Source organism: Struthio camelus, chromosome 2 (assembly GCF_040807025.1).
Source record: "Struthio camelus isolate bStrCam1 chromosome 2, bStrCam1.hap1, whole genome shotgun sequence".
Classification (NCBI taxonomy): Eukaryota; Metazoa; Chordata; class Aves; order Struthioniformes; family Struthionidae; genus Struthio; species Struthio camelus.
The window spans coordinates 55,206,324-55,227,545 of record NC_090943.1 but is presented as its reverse complement, the minus strand read 5'-3'; the positions used below and the strand labels follow the sequence as shown (position 1 = coordinate 55,227,545).

Genomic DNA, 21,222 nt, shown 5'->3' with positions numbered 1-21,222 from the left:
AGAAGGACCCAGGGAACTACAGGCTGGTCAGCCTCACCTCGATCCCTGGGCAGGTGATGGAGCAGCTCATCCTGGACAGCATTTCCAGGCACAGGAAGGGCAAGAAGGTGATCGGGAGTAGTCAGCATGGATTCCCACAGGGGAAATCACGCTTAACCTACGTGACAGCCTTCTATGATGGAATGACTGGCTGAGTAGATGAGGGGAGAGCAGGGGACGTTGTCTACCTTGACTTCAGCAAGGCTTTTGACACTGTCTCCTGTAACACGTTCATAGACAAGCCGGCGAAGTAGGGGCTAGATGAGTGGACAGTGAGGTGGATTGAAAACTGGCTGAATGGTGGAGCTCCGAGGGTTGTGATCAGAGGCGAGAAGTCTAGCTGGAGGCCAGTAAGTAGTGGTGTAGGCCAGAGGTCAATACTAGGTCCAGTACACTTCAACTTCTTCATCAGTGACCCGGATGATGGGAAAGAGCGTACCCTCAGCAAGCTTGCTGATGATACTGAACTGGGAGGAGCGGCTGGCACCCCAGAGGGCTGCGCTGCCATTCAGAGGGCCCTCCACAGGCTGGAGACATGGCCAGAGAGGAACCTCATGGAGTTCAACAAAGGCAAGCGCAGAAGAGTCCTGCACCTAGGGAGGAATAACCCCCTGCACCAGGACAGGCTGGGGGCTGACCTGCTGGAAAGCAGCTCTGCCGAGAAGGACCTGGGAGTGCTGGTGGACAAGTTGACCATGAGCCAGCAACGCGCCCTTGTGGCCAAGGCGGCCAACGGTCTCCCGGGCTGCATGAGGCAGAGCGCTGCCAGCAGGTCAAGGGAGGCGATTCTTCCCCTCTACTCGGCCCTGGTGAGGCCGCATCTGCAGTACTGCGGCCAGTTCTGGGTTCCTCGGTGCAAAAGAGATACGGAGCTACGGGAGCGAGTCCAGCAAAGGGCTACTAAGATGATGGAGGGACTGGAGCACTTCTCATAAGAGGACAGGCTGAGGGAGCTGGGACTGTTTAGTGTGGAGAAGAAAAGACTTAGGGGGAATCTTATCGAAGTGTATAAGTATCTGAAAGGAAGGTGTAAAGAGGATACCAGACTCTTCTTAGTGGTGCACAGTGACAGGATGAGAGGCAACAGGCACAGACTGAAACACAGGAAGGTCTACCTGAATCTAAGGAAAAACTTGTTTTACCGTCATGGTGGTTGAACACTGGAACAGACTGCTTAGAGAGGCTGTGGAGTCTCCTTCCCTGGAGATATTAAAAACCCGTCTAGATACAGTGCTAGGCAGCCCACTTTAGCTGACCCTGCTTGAGCAGGGGGGCTGGACTAGATGATCTCCCAAGGCCCCTTCCAATCTCAACCATTCTGTGATTCCGTGTTTTCGCGACTTCATTTCAGATTAATGAAAATCATGACTGAATGCATGCTACCCAAGACTCTTGTACATTTCATGACATCTGCCGTTTTATTTAATTAAGCACTGACAAGGGTTCCCATAACCTGACACTCTACACAAAGAAACTCATTATAAGAGATGCTTCAAGCAAATTATCACTGCCTTCTTTAATGACCTGGTTGAGAGCCTATTGAACACCAGAGGAATCCACTTTCCAGCCAAGCTTCTCCTTCCATTGGGCAAGCATATTACTATAACTACATTTTCTCTTTGGCAAAGTGATATAGCAAATGCAGCAAACAGCACTTTCTGGATATTTCACCAGTATCACTGTATAATCAGTAACTGATAGGCCTAGATAAGCGGGCTGGAGATCTGCTAGCACAAACAAACAAAAACATACAGCTTCTCCACAAACTCACTCAGTTATTAGCCAGAGAACACTCCTTCAAATGTGTTAAGATGTGCTATCCATCTTAACAGCGAGCAGCAACTCCAAATTTGTAACAATTACACAGAAAACTATCTCCTCAGACCACACAATCCAGCTGACAGCGTTGTATGTCTAGTAAACCTTAGCTTTGTTTCTTATACAAGTCTACTTTACACAGGAAAAAAGAGGGGAAAAAAAAGGAAAACAGAAAAAATAAAGAGAGACCAGACTAACTGTGTGGCCTTGAAAGGAGCACGTAGAACAACCATCACATTCATGCTATGAATCAAAGACACACATAAACGGACCAATTCTTTGAATCTCATTCTTTTTTAAAATAAATGTATATGAAAAAAATTAAGAAAACTATACAGGAAAAAGAAGTTCCTAAGCATTTCTAAACTGCACCTAGAATTATTTGCTGAACAGATTAAATTTTTATTATACTTCGCTTTAACTTAAAGTACAATTGTTCCTGTACTTTAAGATAACCAAATGACATCTAAACAAAACAAGAATGGTCTTAAAAATAAGTGCTCAGAATGCATATGAATCTAATTGCTTCTGTTACCAACAGCAACTACATGCAGAGAATCCACGTCAGAGCTCATTTTCAAGTTAAACACCTTCATGCACATCAGCCATACGCTGTACATTTATATTTCTATCTTCCTCTGCCAAAAAAGGGTTTCAGAGAAGTCACTAAGAGAAAACACCTATGATCAAGATATCTGTCAAAATATCTTTGCTCTATATGCATTTTCTGGAAGTCTATTTCTAAGAAATACAGATAGAAACATGACACTTGAAAAGAGCCTTCTCAGACAAACAAGTTCAATCGCTGTTATAACAGGCAACCTTGCTGTATGATCTCTTATTTTTAAGCTCATCAAGTTCAGTCCGAATTGCTCCTATTTGAAAGCACCTTTATAACTTCATTTTTCTTGCTAATAGTTTCTCATCCCCAATCTAGAATGTATTCGCAGAGAGTTCATATCCACTCATACTGGTGCCCGTCCTGCCTTTAGCTTAAAGTTGTTTTTTCCCCTCCTTGCTTTTCATCTTCCAACATTGGAATATGATTTTGTGTGGTATAGTGGTTCAACGAGCTCTTCAAATGGCATAAGCAAACATGACCACCAAAAAGAGAAGTCCCAGACTACCACTGTCAAGAGACACTCTTCTCACCCGATGCTAGGTTTCACCTTGTTCCAGGAGAGCTGTTTTCTGCAGATGTACACCACAGAAACAGAATCAGCAAAACAAGCAACTCAAAATCAAAACAAAGCTTACTTTCTGGTCACCTCAGTTCCCTATGTCAGCTCTACCTTCCCCTTGCAGCATTGTGGAGGCAGGAGCAGAAAAGGGGAACACGTTCCCCTCTTTGTAGAGCTGGCTTACAGTGTTCATCCCACTACAGCTTGAAAACTCATTTTACTAGCCTACATAAACACTTCCAAGTTCTCTTTCAAAACAGGTTGCCCAAGGGCCGTCTCATCCATTCCTAGAACTGACACAGAGAGAGTGATCCTATCTTTCTGAAAGATGGCGACCAGAAGCTTTACACATCAGTACATATATTGATACATTGTAGGACTACATTTGTTGTTGTCTTCCTGTCCCCCCAGTCACACCACTTCTGTGGCTTATAATTATCCTTGATCACATGCAGTCATTTTGCTCTTGCAGAGGTCTCTTAATGTTAACTCTCACATCAATAATGTCATTACTATTCACTCCTATTGCAGGTTTTCATACTGCATCCCTTTTCTATCATTTCAGCATTATCCTACAGTTTTCACGAGATATTCCAGCCTTCCTTTGTAATGCTGACCCCTTAAGTTTGCTCATTCAAAATGCTTGTAAATTCCAGTTAGAATTTACTGTATACAGCCATTATTACAATCGTTGCATTGTCCCAAAGTCATTCTTGAGAAAAAACACTTGCAAGCACCTTTCAGGCCAGCAGTTCCTCTTTTAATACAAATTTTTTGCTGTTTCCTCCCCTATTCCACACCCAAGTTGTAGCTCTTGCACTAATTCTCCAATATTGCCATCTTATAAAATAATTTATTTTGTGGTACTTTATAAAACATCATCAAATTCCAGGCAGGCTAGCATTATTTTTTATATACAAAACTTTTTTTTTTGTTTTTCTATAAAAAGCAAATTAATCTTTTAGTCTTATGAAAGATGCAGGTCAGTCGGGCATGATCTACCTTTAGTAAATCCACATAGGACTCATTCTACTTACTTTCATGTTGTTAATTAATTCTTTCCTTTGAAAATTCTCCAGAGCCTTGCATACTACTGATGTCAACCTCATTAGGCTATAGCTGTGCAGATCTCTGCCTCCAGTTCTTTTAAGAAGATACATTTTTTATGTTTCAGTAATAAACCTGCCAAGTTGGAAGTAGTATAAGTTTAAAGTACTTGCTTTGAGGTCTTCGGATTCATGAATCAGTTCTTCCTAAATTCTGAAACAAGTTACATGACTCCATCAATCAAGCTTACTGAATTTAGTTTTTGCCTCCTCATCCCATCTTTGCTTTCATGCTTGCTATCAGCTTTTTATCGAAAAAGGAGACAAAATTTGTTTGAATCATAGGCGGATTATCATCAGTCTCCCCTTTTGCCTACTGACCTCCCTCCTCTTTTTATATTTATGTGTCTGAAGACCCCTTTACTTAGATTTCCTTTAGAAAGTCTGGCTGCTCACAATTTTAACAGTTTTCATTTTATTCCTCTCTCTGTGACACAGCTACCCTCCCCTGTCTCCAACTACCTTCCTCTGCAAATTCTCTAACTAAAAAGATTTTGGTTTGGAGGCTTTGCCATCCAACTTTTCACAACACTTGAAAATTTCCTTCTACAAACATTTTATTGGCAGTGAGATAGAACTCAGTTATCAATAAATTTGTAACTTTTGTTTTGCTATTGCAGGAACAACGCATATTTCTACAAGAAAGGAAATACAGATCCCCAAAGAAGAACAGATGCAACAAAAGCCACATCTGCTCTTGCCTCCAACCCACGTTTTTTTTTTTTCCGTGTGGCCAAAAAAAAAAGGTGAGGGCAAAAATGTGCTATTCTTCCTACAGACACCTACTGATGTTTATCTCTTAACAGTCCCTGACCAGGAAGTGACTGATAAATACCGCAGGTCTAGCTAGATGATCCAATTTCTTCACAGAAACTGATCCTGCAAACAGGCACATGTGAACAGCTTCTACACATCCTGAGAAGAAATGAAGCACTACAGAACCATGCAGGTTTTTCAGAAAAGATTTAGTAATGCACTCAATGCATGATATTGCTCTTAAGTTTCAGCTGCTGTTGGTATGTTCTTTTATTTTACGCGTTGCCACCCTGTGCTTGTTTTGCTTACTGAAGCATAACAAAAATTAGTTTAACTCCTTGTTACCTTGTACAAAATAAGCTGATTTCAAACCAATTCTCAGACAATTAGCATGGCGGACAGTATTCTTTTGGTAATTTTGGCAGAGACTAGAAATGTAGCAGGCAAAGTGACTGGTCTGCTCTCTCTCCTTTTCAAAAGGGCTTCTTCTAGGAATGATGAAGGACGCTGGTAAGACAGTGCTATGGGTTACCAGCCCATTCAGTTCTGAAACATATTGGATCATTTAAAAAAAGCACAGACAGCTTGATCCACCCTTCCAGATATGGAGCAGGGAAAGAAGAAGAGTGTTACCCACAGCTACCCACATTGAAACAGTAAAATACAATCTTTAAAGATTAGCTAATGAGAGAAAAGAAAAAAGGGGAAAGGAATAGCGGGGAAAAGAACAAATATAACAAACACTGTTTGTGTTAAGCATTCACTGATGTAAATTAGGAGCTCAAGATTTAAAAACCAAAAAAAAAAAATCATTTTTGGTCATTGCAGCTACCCTGACTGGCATTTCATACACCATTTGCTTACCAGAAATACTGCGACTCATGCAAACTCACAGCAAGTCATTTCCATCTGCATATCCAACTACTCTGATAATAACAAAGCAACTATGTTTGGTGACTAGTTGGGTAACAAAATCTGCAGACTACAGAGGTTATTTTTCCCTTTAGGAACGGCAAGTCCAAGTGTTCAAAATTTTCTTACAACATAACCATATTTAAAAACAAAACAAATGCACCAACAACACAGCAAACTCATACAAACAGTTATTCATCATTTGATCATTTAAAACTTATGTGTATTTCTGAACACAGAACTCACTGTCTTTCCTAGCAGAGGTCAGTATTTATTCAACCTCAGTTCTTCTAGAGACTGCCCAATCACAAAATGTGGAACAACTCTAGAAGCTTAAATACTAGTTTTATTTTAATACTGCAACATTAAGCAAAACATTGTTTGAATAGCCATTATTTTATTGGCTCAAATACAAGTCCTACTGACATAAAACAAGCTTAAAAAAAATCTCTCGTTATAACAAAGCTCTTAAAATGGAAAATTATAGAAAAAAAGAGGGGGGGGGAAGAAAAGAGAGGCTAAAACACACTAATCCTTTTGGACAGGGAGTCAATAGCACTCCAGGAGTCCGGGCGCAGGGGCAGAGAGCTGGCTCTCTGCTTTCTTGTGGGCCACCCGATTCTTACCTCAGGGATTCACCCCGTGCAGGAGAGGCAGAGCACCGTGAAGGCACGGAGGCCCCATGCTCTCCTGACACCAAGGCTCCCACGGGGCGCCCCTGAGGCCTGCCCAGCTCCCCAGCACAGGAAGGGGCCCGCCAAGCGCAGGCAGGGCAGGAGGCGAGCACAGCTCGCCAGGGAGCAGGGCGCCGGCCCCAGCTGCCTGCCCTGCCCAGCAGCATGTGCTGTCCGGCCTGTCAGCAAGCGCCCGCAGCGCTCCGGGTCGCTGCTCCTCCATCGCTAGCAGATTCACCTCAAAAAAAAAAAAAAAAATCGCAAAAATATTTTTTGTTTTGACCTTCTTGGAGATCCCCCTCTGCCTCTAGGCCTGCAGTGATCACCAGGGCTTATGTCAAACGCCGGCGGGGGGAGGGGGGCTGGACACGACACCCGTCGCCAGGGACCCGCAGTGCCGAGCCTGGCGCAGCCTCGCCCGCCCGCATCGCACTCACCCTCGGGCGGGAGCGCTTCGGGCGTGTCGCGCGCGCGCCTGACCGCACGTTAACCGCCCTCTGCCGCGCGAGGCGAACTGAGTCACGGCTTCGGCGGGCCCCCCCGCACCTCCGGGCCCCGTACGCCGTTAGTACCGTTGGGCCCCAACGAGCTCCCAGCCTCGCCGACCCTACGGCCTAGGAAACGACCCCCCCCCACGCCGGGGGGGGCAGGGGGAGGGTGTGGGGAGACGCGGGAGAAGGCGGCGCCCCTCACCTGGCAGCCCTTCTTGTGGTGGAAGCCCACCACCACGATGTGCAGCACCGGCCCCCGCTGAGGGCCGGCCGGCGGGGAGGCGCCTGGCTTCTCCATGCCGAAGGCCGCTGCCCACCGCCCCGCCGCCGCCGCCGCCGCCGCCGAGCCCGGGCGCTCGCTCCGCCTCCCGCCGCCCAGGAGCCCGGCGGAGCCGCCCCAGCCACCCGCTTCCTTCCGCAGCGCCGGCCCGGCGGAGGGCGGAGCCTCCCGTCTCGCCCCGCCCGGCCTTCTTCTGCCCGGTGCTCGCCCAGCTCCGCCCGCCGCCGCCGCTTGCCCCGCGCCGGGAGCGCCGCTGCCCGCTCGGCCCCGGGGCTGGGTACACCCGAAAACGGTGGCGAGTTTCTCTCTCTCTCTCTCTCAGTAAATCTTAATTATTGACTACTTAACTGATGGCAGCACAAAACTCTGACCCGATTTTAATATCCACGTTAAGTGAGGTGGCTTGCGGAAGACTGAAAATAAAACCGAAAGATAAACTTATTTCTGAAGTTTGGTTGTTTTTTTTTTTTGGCATGGATCTTCCATTTTCCAAGTGTTGCTGTTCAAACAAATTAGGGCTCCGTGCTGTTTGCAGAACTTGAGAGAAGTCAGCCGTGGGGTTGCTTAACTGGGGGCACATCTATTAATGGGTTCAAGTTGGAAAAATCAAGTTAATGCACTTCCATTAGAGCTGTTACACTACTAAACATATATTAGGATATCCTGAGGAAGAGAGTTCAAAGCCCTGTCCCAGAGCACAAACAAATTCAGTATAAGAGAGTTAAAATCTTTTATCTTGCTGTGCTCAGACCATGCTCCCTCATTAACCTTTCTCAGGATTCAGTCCTGTTTAAGTCAACAGCATTTGCTAGTGACTGTACCCTTAATAATTAGGACTCTTTGTGGAAATTAGAAGAAGAGATTCATTTGGGAAAAAAAAATAGAAGAAAAATGCTCAAAGAAAATCTCATCGCTACCACAATACCCAGGAGCTCCAATTCTAACACCAAAGTCTATAATTACATATTGTTCTTCAACTTCAACAGAAGCTCCATTACATAAAATATATACTTTGGGGAACAAAGGATAAACTGCAGGGAACAATCCTTCACTGGCAAGAGAACAATTCCTTATCAGGTCTTTTCTGTACCTTACTTTTATGATGCTCAATATAATTCCAAAAAAGAACAATGTGTGAAATATGAGCCATTATCCCCTCCAGTAACAGGATATACCAAAAAAGAGATGCCTGAGAGTATTTTTATTTCATGTTCAGTTAATTGAAGAAAGGGCAGTGTGGCAGTACTCTCAGTGCTATGGATTTTGCATTATAAGGGCATCACAATGAGACTGCTGGATAACTGTGGATTATTACTTCTCTGAATAGGTTATTAGATTTTTTTTCATTGTTTGAAATTTTCTTTCCCACTAAGGCAATAAATAAAAATGTTAAATGTTAGACTGAATGACATCAGCCTGTTTTAGAAAATTGAACTGACTGACATATTTTATGTCTTTTTCACAGCTAACACTGTGTGTGTGTAGTTATGGAATAGAAAGGGAGATAGAGCAGCTATGAAAGTCTCAGTGGGAACTTTCCTAATGGAATTTACTTTCTCAATGCATATCTAACAAATATCAGTAATAAACTCGAACAAACTCAGTTGGCCATAGAGGGAGTTCTTTTCTCTCAGCAGTAATATTTGAGCTACCGCAAGCTATTATAACATCAGCACAGCAAACAGAATTTGTCACTCATTTGGAATTTAGTAACAATTATCAAAGTTATCAGTGCTGATTATGTGTAGTGACACTTCTTGAGATGGATAACTTTTACAAGAGAAGTATGTTTTATGCATCTAGAAGTAGCCTCAGAGGTGAGCAGTGCTTGTAGTAGCTGGTAGTTTCACTGAATTTTTTAAGTATAGCCCATTTTCCTAAAGGAAGAAATTGTGAATTTGTAGAGAAGAGCATGTGACTAAAAATAATTATTCTGAGATTTCTGCTAATAAGAAAGCATAAACGAAATCCTGGCATGGATTTGAGGTTTGTAACTGATTTCTTGCTGGTTACAATCTCAGTTCCTGTTTGGAGTGTATTGCTTCTGAGGCTCTTACACCAAATACTAGCAAAACCAAACTGAATTTTATGTAGTAATGACTATGACTCTGCTTGGGATTATGATCTCCCACTTGGAACCTTCTCCTGTAAAAAAAAAAAAAGAAAGGTAAAAGACAAAGAAAGTAATGATGGGCTAGAGAATTCATGAATGTCTCACAGTATTAGGAAACTGGAGGATATTTTACAAAGATAAAAGTCTTAGATATGAACATTAAAATACAGAAAATAGCCATTAGTTAAATAAACAAACAAAAAAACCCATGCAGAACAAAGTGATTATTTTGATCAAAATTTGGAAAAAGGCAGTAAGGCAAGAGGAAAAAACCTCTGAAAGTGAAAGTTCATCTGTCTTCACTATCATGAATTCACGTGCACAAGAATTTCATTAAAGGCATGTTTTGGATCAGTATGTATGCAAAATGATCCTACTGAATTGCGGTCATTTGATTTAGAGCACCGGGTATAGCTCACATTCAACGAAACATATCAAATTGCCAAAAAACCTGCCTAGTTTCAACGCAGCTACAGTTTTGCTACTTGTGCAACATCGCTTGGCTTTTGTTTTACCTTTTTCTTTTGACTGCCCTCAGTGACTACGTAGATCTCCCACCAGGGGAAAAATACGTAGTTGAAATTACTTTGGCGTGATAATATTTAGCCAAAGGAGGATCGGTGCTGCAATGTGGGTAACCTTCAGAAAACCACGATTCTGTAAAATATTTAATTTTTCAAAAGAAAAAAAGCTAGAGCTTGACAACAGTCTCCAGTTCGAGGCACTAAAAAAAAAAAAAGCCGGCACAACCGTTAGGGACAGTAAATTTCAAGCGATTCGAGAAATCAGGAGGATTTTTAAAGCCCTTAGAAACAACGAAGCTTTGGGCAGAGAGCCAGGCTCACCCTGAAACACAGCGGGGCCCGCTCCCTGCTGTAGCATTACGGCTTACGTTACTAAGCGGGTGCAGACGGCGCAGCGGCTTTTCCACCTCGAAAAATAATTTAAATCCCTTTAATTCCTCAGCCGGATCACAGCACGGAGCCCCACCGCAGCCGAGGGAGCCGGAGCACGGCATCCACTACAGACAGCGACCGAGCCCCTGCCTGCTGATTAGAGAGGAAGATGTACCAGCTCCGCCTAAGAGGAAAAACACTCCGGGCTCCTCCTGCGTGGCCAGGGCGGCCATGTCCCCCCGCTGCCCGGCCTGGAGCTCCCGGGAAGAACGAGCGCTCGGACATCGGCTAGGCGGGGCTGCCGCTCCGACCCAAGAGTGTGCCTCGCCGTCAGCGGACCGTTCACTTCCGCAGGAGCGACTGGTTAGGCCTGGGTCCAATATGGCGGCTAACGCGACTACCAACCCGTCTCAGCTCCTGCCGCTCGGTAACCAGCGCTGCCGCTGCGGTGTCTCCGCTCTCTCCCGGTTGTTGCGGTCGGCGGCGCGGGGTGCGGGGGGGGCTTTCCTCAAGGAAAGAGCAGGGAAGAGAGGGCGGTGCCCAGGCTCCCCTAGCGGCGCGAGGGGCACCGCGCGTGGCGGGAGGTTTGAATGGGGCCCGGAGCGGTTGGGAGGCGAGGGGCGGGGCGCGCGTCACGCGCGGCGGCGGGCGCTGACGTCACGGGCGGCGCGCGGCGGGTGCGCGAGAGCGGCCGTTGGGGTGGGGCGGGGGGGGGGTGTCGTGTCATGTCTCTGCGGGAGTGTGGGGGCCTGGCTGTGCCGGCGTGGGAGGGAAGCGAGGTCCCGGCCCTCGGCGTGTGAGGGGTCCGGGGTGGGGGAGGAAGTCGCGCCCGTCACGGCTTCAGCCTAGGGGGCTGCATGGTTCTAGCTCAAACGTCAAGCGTTCTTGGCGGAGAAAAAAAAACAAAGTAACCCCCCCAAATTGAGGTAAAGCCTAACAAAAGCTTTCCACTGCTGTGAGAGGAGGTGGTCAGGGAAGAAAGGTGAGGAGAACAGTCGTAACTTGTCCATAAAATTTCTGCCTTACATCTTTTTGTTAAATTGTGGGATCCCAGTGCGTTATATCGCTACTCGGGCCGCTCAGGAGCAATGTCTGGATGGGTAAACTGTTCGACTTCTGGCAAATATTGATTAGGAGAGGTTTTAAATTTCTGTCTCTGGAGGGAAAAATAACGAGTCTTTTAAGAGTAGACAGCATACAAAGAAATTATTCATATCTTCGATAGGGATGCAGCACAAAGGTCTGCTGAAGATAGATCTAACTTTGGTGCTTAGCTCTCAGGTACTAATTAAACATGCAGTTAACAGCAGTAGTAATATGGCTTCACCAAAGTAAGGTAATAGTACTGTATAAACATGCTTAGAGAGTTTTTTTGTGTAGCATTAGTAGTAAACTGTGCAAGGAAAAGATTTATTTTTCTCTGTTTTGCTGGTGCCCTTGACAATTACTTTTTTTGCCATCATAATGTTGGGCTTTTTGTTTAGAAGTGTGTTTTTAATGCTTTTAATTTTTTTTCCTAATTTGCAGAACTTGTGGACAAATGTATAGGTTCACGCATTCATATTGTGATGAAGAGCGATAAAGAAATTGTTGGAACGCTTCTAGGATTTGATGACTTTGTCAGTATCCTTTAATGGAAAGGTTTAAGCCTAAACTTCATGTTTCTGCTTAATTTGTCTATTACTTTTAAGAGTTTGGAATTCCACTGAGTAGAAATTTATTATATTGTTTCATATGTTACTCTGATTTTATTTTATAGATGAAATCACACTTCCACGTAAAAGGAAAATAATTTAGAGTCTCTGCACCTTAAGGTCTCTCTACCTTATTTTCCTTGAAACTAGACTTTCAGACATGGTGTTAGAAGATGTTACAGAATTGTAAGTATTATTTCTATCTTTTGTGGCTTTTTAAACTTTGATTTTCCAAGTTACAAAAACATGGTATCAGCACAGTAATGTGATATTTTTGGAATACTTGTTGATTGAATAATTTAGACCTTAGACTTAAACTAGATGATGACCTATTGAGGACAGCCATGTCATAGAGCACCCGTTTCATGGTTTATCTCAGTAAATATTTTTAATGAAGCTCCTAATTTACAGCCTCAATTTTGCATGGGTTCTGGGTTGAACTCTCCAGTAGTTTGTTTGCTTTTAAGGCCTTGTAACACATAGGCAAAGATTTGGAAACCTGGCACACTTAAGGATAAGTAGTCATTACTTTGTTTTGCTATCTTGCTATTTGCAGCCTTTTTTGAATATTAGTGGTAGTCAAGATTTTGGTAGGATTTAGAGGGTAAATCCACATCTTTATGTGCTAAGGAGAAAAGTACAATGGATCTCTTTGGTCTTCACGTAGATTTCTTGACCCAGATGGCCAATGTATCAAGATTATGTTGTGAGATAGCTAATTTATTTGTTACTTCTGATAAATTTCATTCTAATGTAGAGCTTTGTGTCAGTACAATCATCAAAACTATAATCATCTTCCATAGTGGTATGTTCTTATTTTACTTAAGTCTTTTTTTTTTTCTTTTCCTGATGCCGTTTCAGTGAAATTACACCTGAGGGCAGAAGAATCACAAAACTAGACCAGATTTTGCTAAACGGAAATAACATAACAATGGTAAGTCGTCATTGCAAAGAGATTGCATGCACTTATGTCTGCAGTTGTTGAATTCAATTATTGCTTGATTTGCTACTCCAAGCTGAGTGGTCCGCTACATAGGCTACTTCGAGTAGCTTTAGGGGCATATGTGTATATGACTGAGGCTAGAGAAGCGATCTTATTGTCATACTTGTCATGTGTTACAGCTTAACATCTGTGAAAATGGGATGGTCATAATTTCATTTTGGTGAATCCTTTTCTGGTCTTCAGGTGTGTTAGGGAATCACTTCTGGCTTTGGAACCTTCTTTGGAGGCTGGTTAATACAGCGGCTTTTAACTTACGAGTGCTTGGCTGTACAACTATGTAGGGCAGGATGCATCTAAATCACATCCATTATCTTATGTATGGATGCGTTTGCAGCAGTTTGGATACTTACACGCAGGTCAAGTCATTCGACTGTTAAAATAGCATGTGATACCCAGGGAGCAATGCCTTTATGTGCACTGAGAAAAGATGTGGAGATCTGTTGAGCTATACTGAATTAGAAGCACTATGATTTTAGTTTATTTTATGTTGATATATGCAGATCAGGACTGAAGCAGTAATTACGGTTATGCATCCCTCAGCTGAATTCCTAGGCACTTTACCACAAAAACAAACCTATTACAGTAGTTTTTTGCTTATTTGCGTAGATGGCTGCCGAGTCAGGGCCTACTATATCTGAATACAAGGGTATTCCTAGTTCTGTGAGAAGAGGAAGAAGACAGACTTGAGTCTAGGTTGACTCTCTGAAGGAGGAATAACCTCCGCACTGCTACCTTCTTACTCTGTGTCCCACCTCTCTGAGCAAGTGCCATCTTGTCTTAATTTCTAAGCTTTTTCCACTTTGTCTGTTCTCCTGCATCCTTAATGGACAGTGCATACTCAGACTTCTTGTATGGAGTGAAACTTCAGACTTGGAGTATGGAGTGAAACTCAGACTTCTTGTATGGAGTATGGACTTCTTGTATGGTCGTCCAGTTGATGTGATAGTATCTTACCCTTAAAGCAGAAGCTGCTGATTCTTGCAGTGCAAATATTGGGTAATACGTCTTGTACCTATTTTTGAGGCAAATCTCCTGTCAAAAAAAAATGCTTTCGATTTTTTTTAACTACTGTTCCTAAATAAAGAAAAATCTATGCCTTTAGAAGCTCTCAGCTAATTATGAAGAAAATATTGTTAAAAGCAATATTTGACTGAATTCTTTTTTTCCTTACTCATATTTTTTCTTTTGTATTTCCTTTGTATTGTTCCGTTCCTTACTTTCTTCACAGGAAAACACCATGTTGACTTATTTCCTGCTGTGTTTAAAAGGATTCAGGCTCTTTATAAGCGTTTGCACTCTGCTTTGCAATAAAAACTGGAAGGGGTAAACAAACTTGCCAGTATAGTAACAGTCTGGGGAAGAACCACTGATTGGAGAAAAGCTTCTTGACAGGAAGCATACTCTTTGTCCTTTTAAAAATGAACTATAGTCTTTGTAGGCAGAATCATCTTCTTGAATTGAATAACAGATAACATTGTGTTGTCTAGGAACCCTTTCCTATTTAGTATTAAATATTTTTTGTATTCTGGAGTTTCTTTTTGACACCTGTGCTTCTCTGGCAGTTACTGACTTCCTCTTTTGGGAGAGGAAGATAATATCAAATACAAAAAAACAACGTTGTGTTTTGCTATGAATTCTCCTCTGCTAAAATGATAAGCGAGAAGCATCAGATGCGGGTTTGTGCAACTCAGATCCATGGCACTAACACAAAACTGTCTTACTCTTTTATAGCTGGTTCCTGGAGGAGAAGGACCTGAAGTATAAATTGATCCATTTGTCATCTCTGAAGACAAGTTATATATGTATTCTAAATAGAGCTTTTGGGGTATAGGTATGGGTGTTTGGGGGGAGGTTGTGTTTTGTTTCGTTTTTACACACATTTGAAGTTGATATTTGATAAAATACAAAGATTTCCTCTTCAGGAAAGATGCACTGCTAATGCTGACTTTGTAAGTTGAAATCATGACTTTCTTGTAAAGACGCACTAATCTGTTCTCAATAAAAGGCTTTCTTTTTGTTAATTGTTGTGCCCGGTTATGTAAGTGCATGAGTTTGAGATGATTTTGCAGCTGTTTCATGGAATGGAAAATAATAGCTTATGTTCCAGTTGCTGTCGATCAGTCTTTGGTTTTCTATATTTGTTGCATTTGTTTCTATCACAAGTCTATGTAAAAGTTCGTGAGCCAAGACATTGCACTTCTTTGGAGTATAGGCAGAGAGTAAGCTGGATCATTTGTTTAAACACTACTTGAAGCTGAGTCACCTGAAACGCAGGTGAATGCTATGAAGTGTAGTAGAATTCTGGGAAGTTTGTAAAGTGGCTGTATCTTTCCAAAGTTCAGGATCCTCTGCTTCTGCTGTCACAGAACAGCTGGGGTTGGAAAGGACCTCTGGAGATTGTTCAGCTCTCTTGAACTTCTTTTACTTGGTAGTTACACCTTTTTTACAGTAAAGAGACTTTAATCATCATCTTTAATCAAGAGCAGACCAGGCTTAGTTTGTGTTCAGGAGGAAAAAAAGCTGGTTTTACTTTTCACTCATGTCACTGGAGACTGCATTTTCACCGCTAAGTGGTGCTGTGTATACTTATTTAAATTAGAAGCTGCCCCAGGCCTGCTATCATGGTTCAGAGTAGTCATTTCAGAGTACACGTGTTCTTTTGGATGTTTCTGTGATTCAGACAGAAACCTGACAGATATTGGAGGAAACCTCTACTTTGAGAGAAGTTCGATCAAGTAAGGAACTGGTGTATTTATTTTGTCATGACAGACAAGAAACTAGCATGGTTATAAACTATGTCCACTGCATCTTATGCTTCCATAATGCCCTGCTATACTAATTTCTATGTTTAAATCTCTTTGGAGAAAAATCACAACTGCCTGCTACTACTACAGAGGCAAGCAGGGTAGAGTATGGAGAGCAAATGCCTTGCCCTCTTTCCATCGCTGGAAGAGGAAAGAAGAGTTGAAAGGGGCTCAGGAGCGGGAGGTTGCAAGGAAGTTGTACTAGATCCTTTGCCCTGCTTTATCTGTCTGAGGAAAAACTACCTTCTACTACCTGGGTCATAGCTTGAAGCATATTGAAAAGGGCTTCTTGTTTTGGCCTTGTAAAGGGGAGAGACACCCCCTTTCTTCCCTCCCACAGGAACATGCTACGTTAAGATCCATTTGCTCTGAATGTATGAACTGCTTTTGTACTGCTCAGATTAGACGGTGATAGTCTATTATGCTATTATACTTGACTCTGTGAATGGTTTTTCATTTTTGTCCTCGCTTCCTTCTCCAACTTTTTCATATCATCAGAAAGTCTTTTTTTTTTTTTTTTTAAAAAACTTTCTTGATTAGAATGTCATTTGTTGGTTTTAGCCCCCAAATACTTTATCCTTTGAATTCTTTTCTCAGAATGCTTGGGAGATGGTGTAATATTATTTTCAGTCCCTCTCTTTCTTGCTCCCTCTCTCGCTCCCACCTTTGTGGTCATAATGAGAGATACCTTTAGCACGAGTGTATCTAGTAGCTAGGCTTTCTTTTGAAGGATGTTGCAGTGATTTTTTTTTCTTAATGACCGAATAACACCTATTTTAAACATTTATCATGGTACCAGAATTTCTAAAAGGAAAAATTAATAAGATTAAAGAGAATGTGACACCTACTTAAATCTTCCGACTAACTTTCAGAGCATGTTCTGATTCATGTGAAATGTTTTGGATTTCTCAGAGTGGTTTAACTTTTAGACTACCAGTGTGTATGTGTGCAGGAATCTTGTCTGACTTTTTTTTCCTCCCTGGAATAAGATTCTGTAAATGTTCTGCGGTATGCATTTACTTTCTGCTTTACTCAATTTTTTTGAAAACATTCTTAAACTGAAGAGAGATTTCACGCTTGGGAGAGAAAAAGAGCAGATATTTACTCAAAGCATCTTTTCATAGGCAAAGCAAACTTTTTCTTTTTTTAGCACAAATATTTTATTTTCTCAAGATTTTGTTACCTCTAGAATAAAAATTTGTATTGCCTCATTTCCTTCTTGTCTGTGGTTGTATTTTGTTTCACCCCCTTCAGAGGAGGTGCTAAGACTGTTTGCTCTTGATAAGATATTCTGATTCAGGACTTTGAGGTCTGCAGACATCACTTTAAAGACAGTTCTTGTGCATCCAAATGCTGTTAAACATCTATAACATGAAAGGAAGGATTTGTAACTCGGAGCTCGAAATTCAAAATATTCCAGGCTGATCTGCTTTGATTTGCAGTTCTCATTCAATGTTCCTGTTGCTTGTTCCTTTGGAAGTACAAGTAATAAACTTTTATATTAAATGGATTGTTTTTTTATTCTGGAAGTCTAGTATTTAATCATGTTACTACTGTACTGTCCTTTGGAAGTTTATGACACTGTGCTGTAGTCATACCCTAAAGTAGCATTCTGGAAAACAAGTCAGTCATCTAAAATGAGCCTAAAATGAACCTGAGCCTTAGATTTTAAAAAGTGCACACAGCTAATGATGCTTGACAAGTTAAAAGTACAGTGTTCATCGGGCTAAAATAAATTCTTTATGCTCATGACATACACAGTGATGGTTCCTTCTCTCTCTCTCTCTCTCTCTCTCTCTCTCTCTCTCTGTTTTTTTCTTTCCTTTTAGTGATGGCACTGGATGCAATGATCTTTAATTTTCCTACATGACTAACAGTACTGTCTGGTAGTATGGATTAGTTTCTTTCCATGTTCTACTTTGGCTCACTCACAGAAATAATTTAAGATAGCTGTCTGGAGTTGTGCAATATATATATGTGTGTATATACATGTGTATATATATATAAAATGTCTGTGTGTATATATACTTATATATATACACACACAATAACTAAGACCTAAAAAGCCCTCCCTGCTTTCTTAATTTTTGGTGACCTGTATTTCAGTGTTGCCAGGATTTTAAACTGGTCTGTATATTGCTGTTGGAAATGCTTTCTATGCTTGCCTAACTATTTATTTAAAAACAAAAAACAAAAAAACCCCCAAAAAACCCTGTTTTACTGCTTACCCTATGACTATATAGGCTTTCTTTCTCTAATTTTATCCTTTTTTTTTTCCCCAGTATCACTGTATTGTTTACTATATAAAATGAAACAAGATTCCTTGCTTACTGTTTACTTTTGACACTTTCATCCTTAGGGAATTCCATAGCAGTTCAGTCATACAGTTTTTGTGGAACTGATGAATCCTTTGCATGGCTGTATTCAGATATCAATGTTTTAATGAAAAAGCTCCTACAGTTCATGATGATAGATTTATGGATACTTAATATATGTGATAAGCATTATTTTTAAAAAAAAGACTGTTTCTTTCTCAGGAATTAGCAAGTTGATCTATTTTTATTACTTGCAGCTTTTCTGTGTCAGCAAACTTTGAAAAGCAGAAAAACTGTATCACGTGTACAATTATGATGGCGTTTTTAAAATATTAAGTTGCTTAATCTTAGGAGAAGCATGCATGACTGAATGAAAATGTGCTACAGCATTGCTAGCATTTGCTTAAAAAAACATTTCTAAGAGTGAAGCATTTGCTTTATAAAAGATACTTGAGGACTATTTCTGATGCTGTGGAATTAATTGAAAAATTTTCACTGTTTTCAGTGATTATGCAAGCTTAATTTCTATTCGCTTGTGAAAACTGGTGAGAACAGAAACCCACCTTTGAAGGAAGATTCTTTTTTTTTTTTTTTTTAATTTAGGCTAATCAAACTGGGAACCCGCTGCTTTAAGAATAGTTTTTACTTATTTACCTTTAACCGATGCTCCAAATATTTTAAGTTGATGATGTGTTCCTACAGCAGCTGTAAGTGTTGAATATAGTCGGTAGGCCACCCCAGATTTTTTGGAGTCTAATTGGAACGTGTAAGTTGTAAGACTTCTCTGTGATGAGCTGACAGGCTGCGGTTCTCGAAAGGCACAAATGCTATAAGTCTTGTTTCTTGCATGGCAGCTTCTCTTCAATACTAGCAGCTGTATGGTTGAGTAAGAGACAAAGTTGTTGAATTAGATGTGTAGTTATCAAAATAATTGTCAATGTGTCAACATGATGCAGATCCTTTCTGTAACAGTAGTGCTGGCATGTATCTTAAAGAATTCGGCTAATCCTCTCTTAAACTCACTTAAACTTCTGGCTTGCACTACATTCTTGACAATGGTTCACATGCTTTGGATGAAAAAGTATTCCCTTAAAAAAGGAGGAGGAGGGAGAAGGAGGAGAAAAAAATCTGTTGGCTGCCAGTGTTCTAGGCTGCTTAGTCTTTCCCCTCGCTGGCCCCCTCCCCCTCCAAAATCTTCTTTTTAGAGCTCAGTCTTATCCTGCCCTCTGCACCTGTGGTCATTTCTTGAAGCCTCCATACGTAGATAAATGTAACTATTTTATTTTATTTTTATTTTTTTAGAGATTTGATAGTCTTTATACACAAATAATGTAACTCTTGAATGTATGCATACACTCATTAATTCTTGTAGCTATGAAAATCTTAGTTACCCTTTTAAATTAAAATCCAAACTAATATTAAGTACAAAACATATTGAAAGTAACTATTACTGTCCTAATCTTGTTCAGCGTCAAGAGATCCTTGGTGAAAATGAAGACTATATAAAAAATTATGGCCGTTTTCCAAGGTGTTTTTCTAGGTCTGAGCACTGAAATGTTTGTCGTGTGTTGATGTGCTTGGTATCACTGACTTTAGTAGAACACATCGACTTAAACTAGCTAAGGATCTGGTGACAGGTTTTTACACAAAACCTACTGCAGCGTTGTGGTTTACTTATTTTTTTAAATAAAGACTGCAGTTGAGCATCTTGACAGGGCACTGAATCCTTCATCTGGAAATTGTACTGATAGTGACTTTACAGAATTCATGCTCGTAGCTTCACTGATTCCTTGCAGCTATGGTACTATCATGAGTGGTAGAAGCATTACATTACAAATTATAACCCACAGTTTGCTCTGATGCCTGAAAAATCTGTTGTTTTAAATGGGTTTGCACAGGTAATGCTAATTGTATGGCTTGAATGAAACAGGATCTTGTAATAGATATAGTGTGAAGTGTATAAGGACTTTATATCGTTGTGTTTTGTAACTGGAGTGGGGGGATTAGTTAATTATCTGCAAAATTTTATCTTTTAAATACAAGCAAAGCAATACGACTGGAACACTCGCTTTCATTTTTACAAGAGAAAATTTATAAAGTTATTTCTGTAGCACTATGTATCTATCAGATTTTCCTTCTTATAATGAAGATATTATCTCTTCATGAAGACAATGAATTCAGCCCATGTGCTGAAACAGCTTAGTTTTGGGAACAGTATTAACATTTATGTAAAAATTTCAGGTGATAACTGTCTGTTCAATTTATGCTTGTTGAATTTGAGAGACTACATGATGTCCTGTGAAAAGCTACATACTGCTGCTAATTGATATTTTCATTTGTAGACTTTGCCTTTTCTGAGCTCCAAATTCACATATACGTAATTTTATGTAAGACGAAAAAGATACAGTAAAGCGCTGTTGGTCAAACAGTGTAGGTGCATACCTAAATTCCACTAAGTCAGCATTAAACTTTCCAGAGTATTGCTACAAGCTGTTTTGGCCAATAAATGTAAATAGTCAGCTTTGTATTAAAAATATATGTATGTGTGATAAATATGCAGTAGCACACAACAAGTTACCAGGCAACTGCATGCTCCAGATACAGTGGGAGGCACAAAGCACCTGGTCTGTTCCTTTCAATCCGTGGAAAAGTACAGATCCTCCTATGACCTCAATTATTGTGTCTAACATATAGATAGAATGTTATTCTGCTCCTCTCACAGTGGGAGAAACACTGCATGTGTTTCTGCAGTGTGCAAGAATCACCTTAACAAGATTTTTTAGATTCCTAAAATCGTTTTAAAGAAAAACAATTTATAAACTAATTTACCTCAAGTCAGATTTCAGGATTCTCATTCTCAGTTAAAAGTTACTTTACAATTGCACAGCTCTGTAGATTGTATTGAGAATGAATATCTTGTGTGTGACATATTTTAAATTTATTTTCAGTGTCCTAGACACTTGTGCTGATCTAATGCCTTCATTTGCTAGTGGTAACTGGCAACAGACTTAATGCATATAAATTTCAAGGTGCTGTTGCGAAGATGGTTTGCCTGTGTTCTAACTGCTGCCGTTGACATTGTTTCCATAGATTGCAAGTAACATATGCAAAGTATCTTCTACTAATGCTGCATTTTTTTA

The 21,222-nt window shown here is 41.1% G+C and overlaps 2 protein-coding genes and 1 long non-coding RNA gene across 8 annotated transcripts in view; 1 reads left to right on the top strand and 2 right to left on the bottom strand.

The window, feature by feature from the left end:
* The window catches only part of AVL9 (AVL9 cell migration associated), a 46,324-nt gene extending 38,978 nt beyond the window's left edge, over positions 1–7,346 (bottom strand). For 4 of the 6 annotated variants that reach the window (XR_011139752.1, XR_011139753.1, XR_011139754.1 and 1 more), the window contains exon 1: positions 7,180–7,346. Coding sequence is in view for 1 of the 6 variants with exons in the window: in XM_068935845.1 (XP_068791946.1) it covers positions 7,180–7,275 (96 nt within the window). In the remaining 5 variants the exon portion in view is untranslated. The other 2 variants (XM_068935848.1, XM_068935847.1) reach the window with 2 other exon arrangements.
* Positions 7,347–7,481: 135 nt separating this feature from the next.
* Positions 7,482–10,578, bottom strand: LOC138066357 (uncharacterized). Its single transcript, XR_011139755.1, has 3 exons — positions 10,442–10,578; positions 10,216–10,301; positions 7,482–9,402 (listed from the first exon to the last, which is right to left on the bottom strand). It is a non-coding gene; the product is annotated as an uncharacterized lncRNA (long non-coding RNA).
* LSM5 (LSM5 homolog, U6 small nuclear RNA and mRNA degradation associated) lies at positions 10,293–16,982 on the top strand. Its single transcript, XM_068935851.1, has 5 exons — positions 10,293–10,693; positions 11,794–11,889; positions 12,119–12,146; positions 12,822–12,894; positions 14,695–16,982. The coding sequence occupies exons 1-5, from the start codon at positions 10,498–10,500 to the stop codon at positions 14,725–14,727; spliced, it is 426 nt and encodes a 141-aa protein (XP_068791952.1). The 5' UTR covers positions 10,293–10,497; the 3' UTR covers positions 14,728–16,982.
* Positions 16,983–21,222: the final 4,240 nt, after the last annotated feature.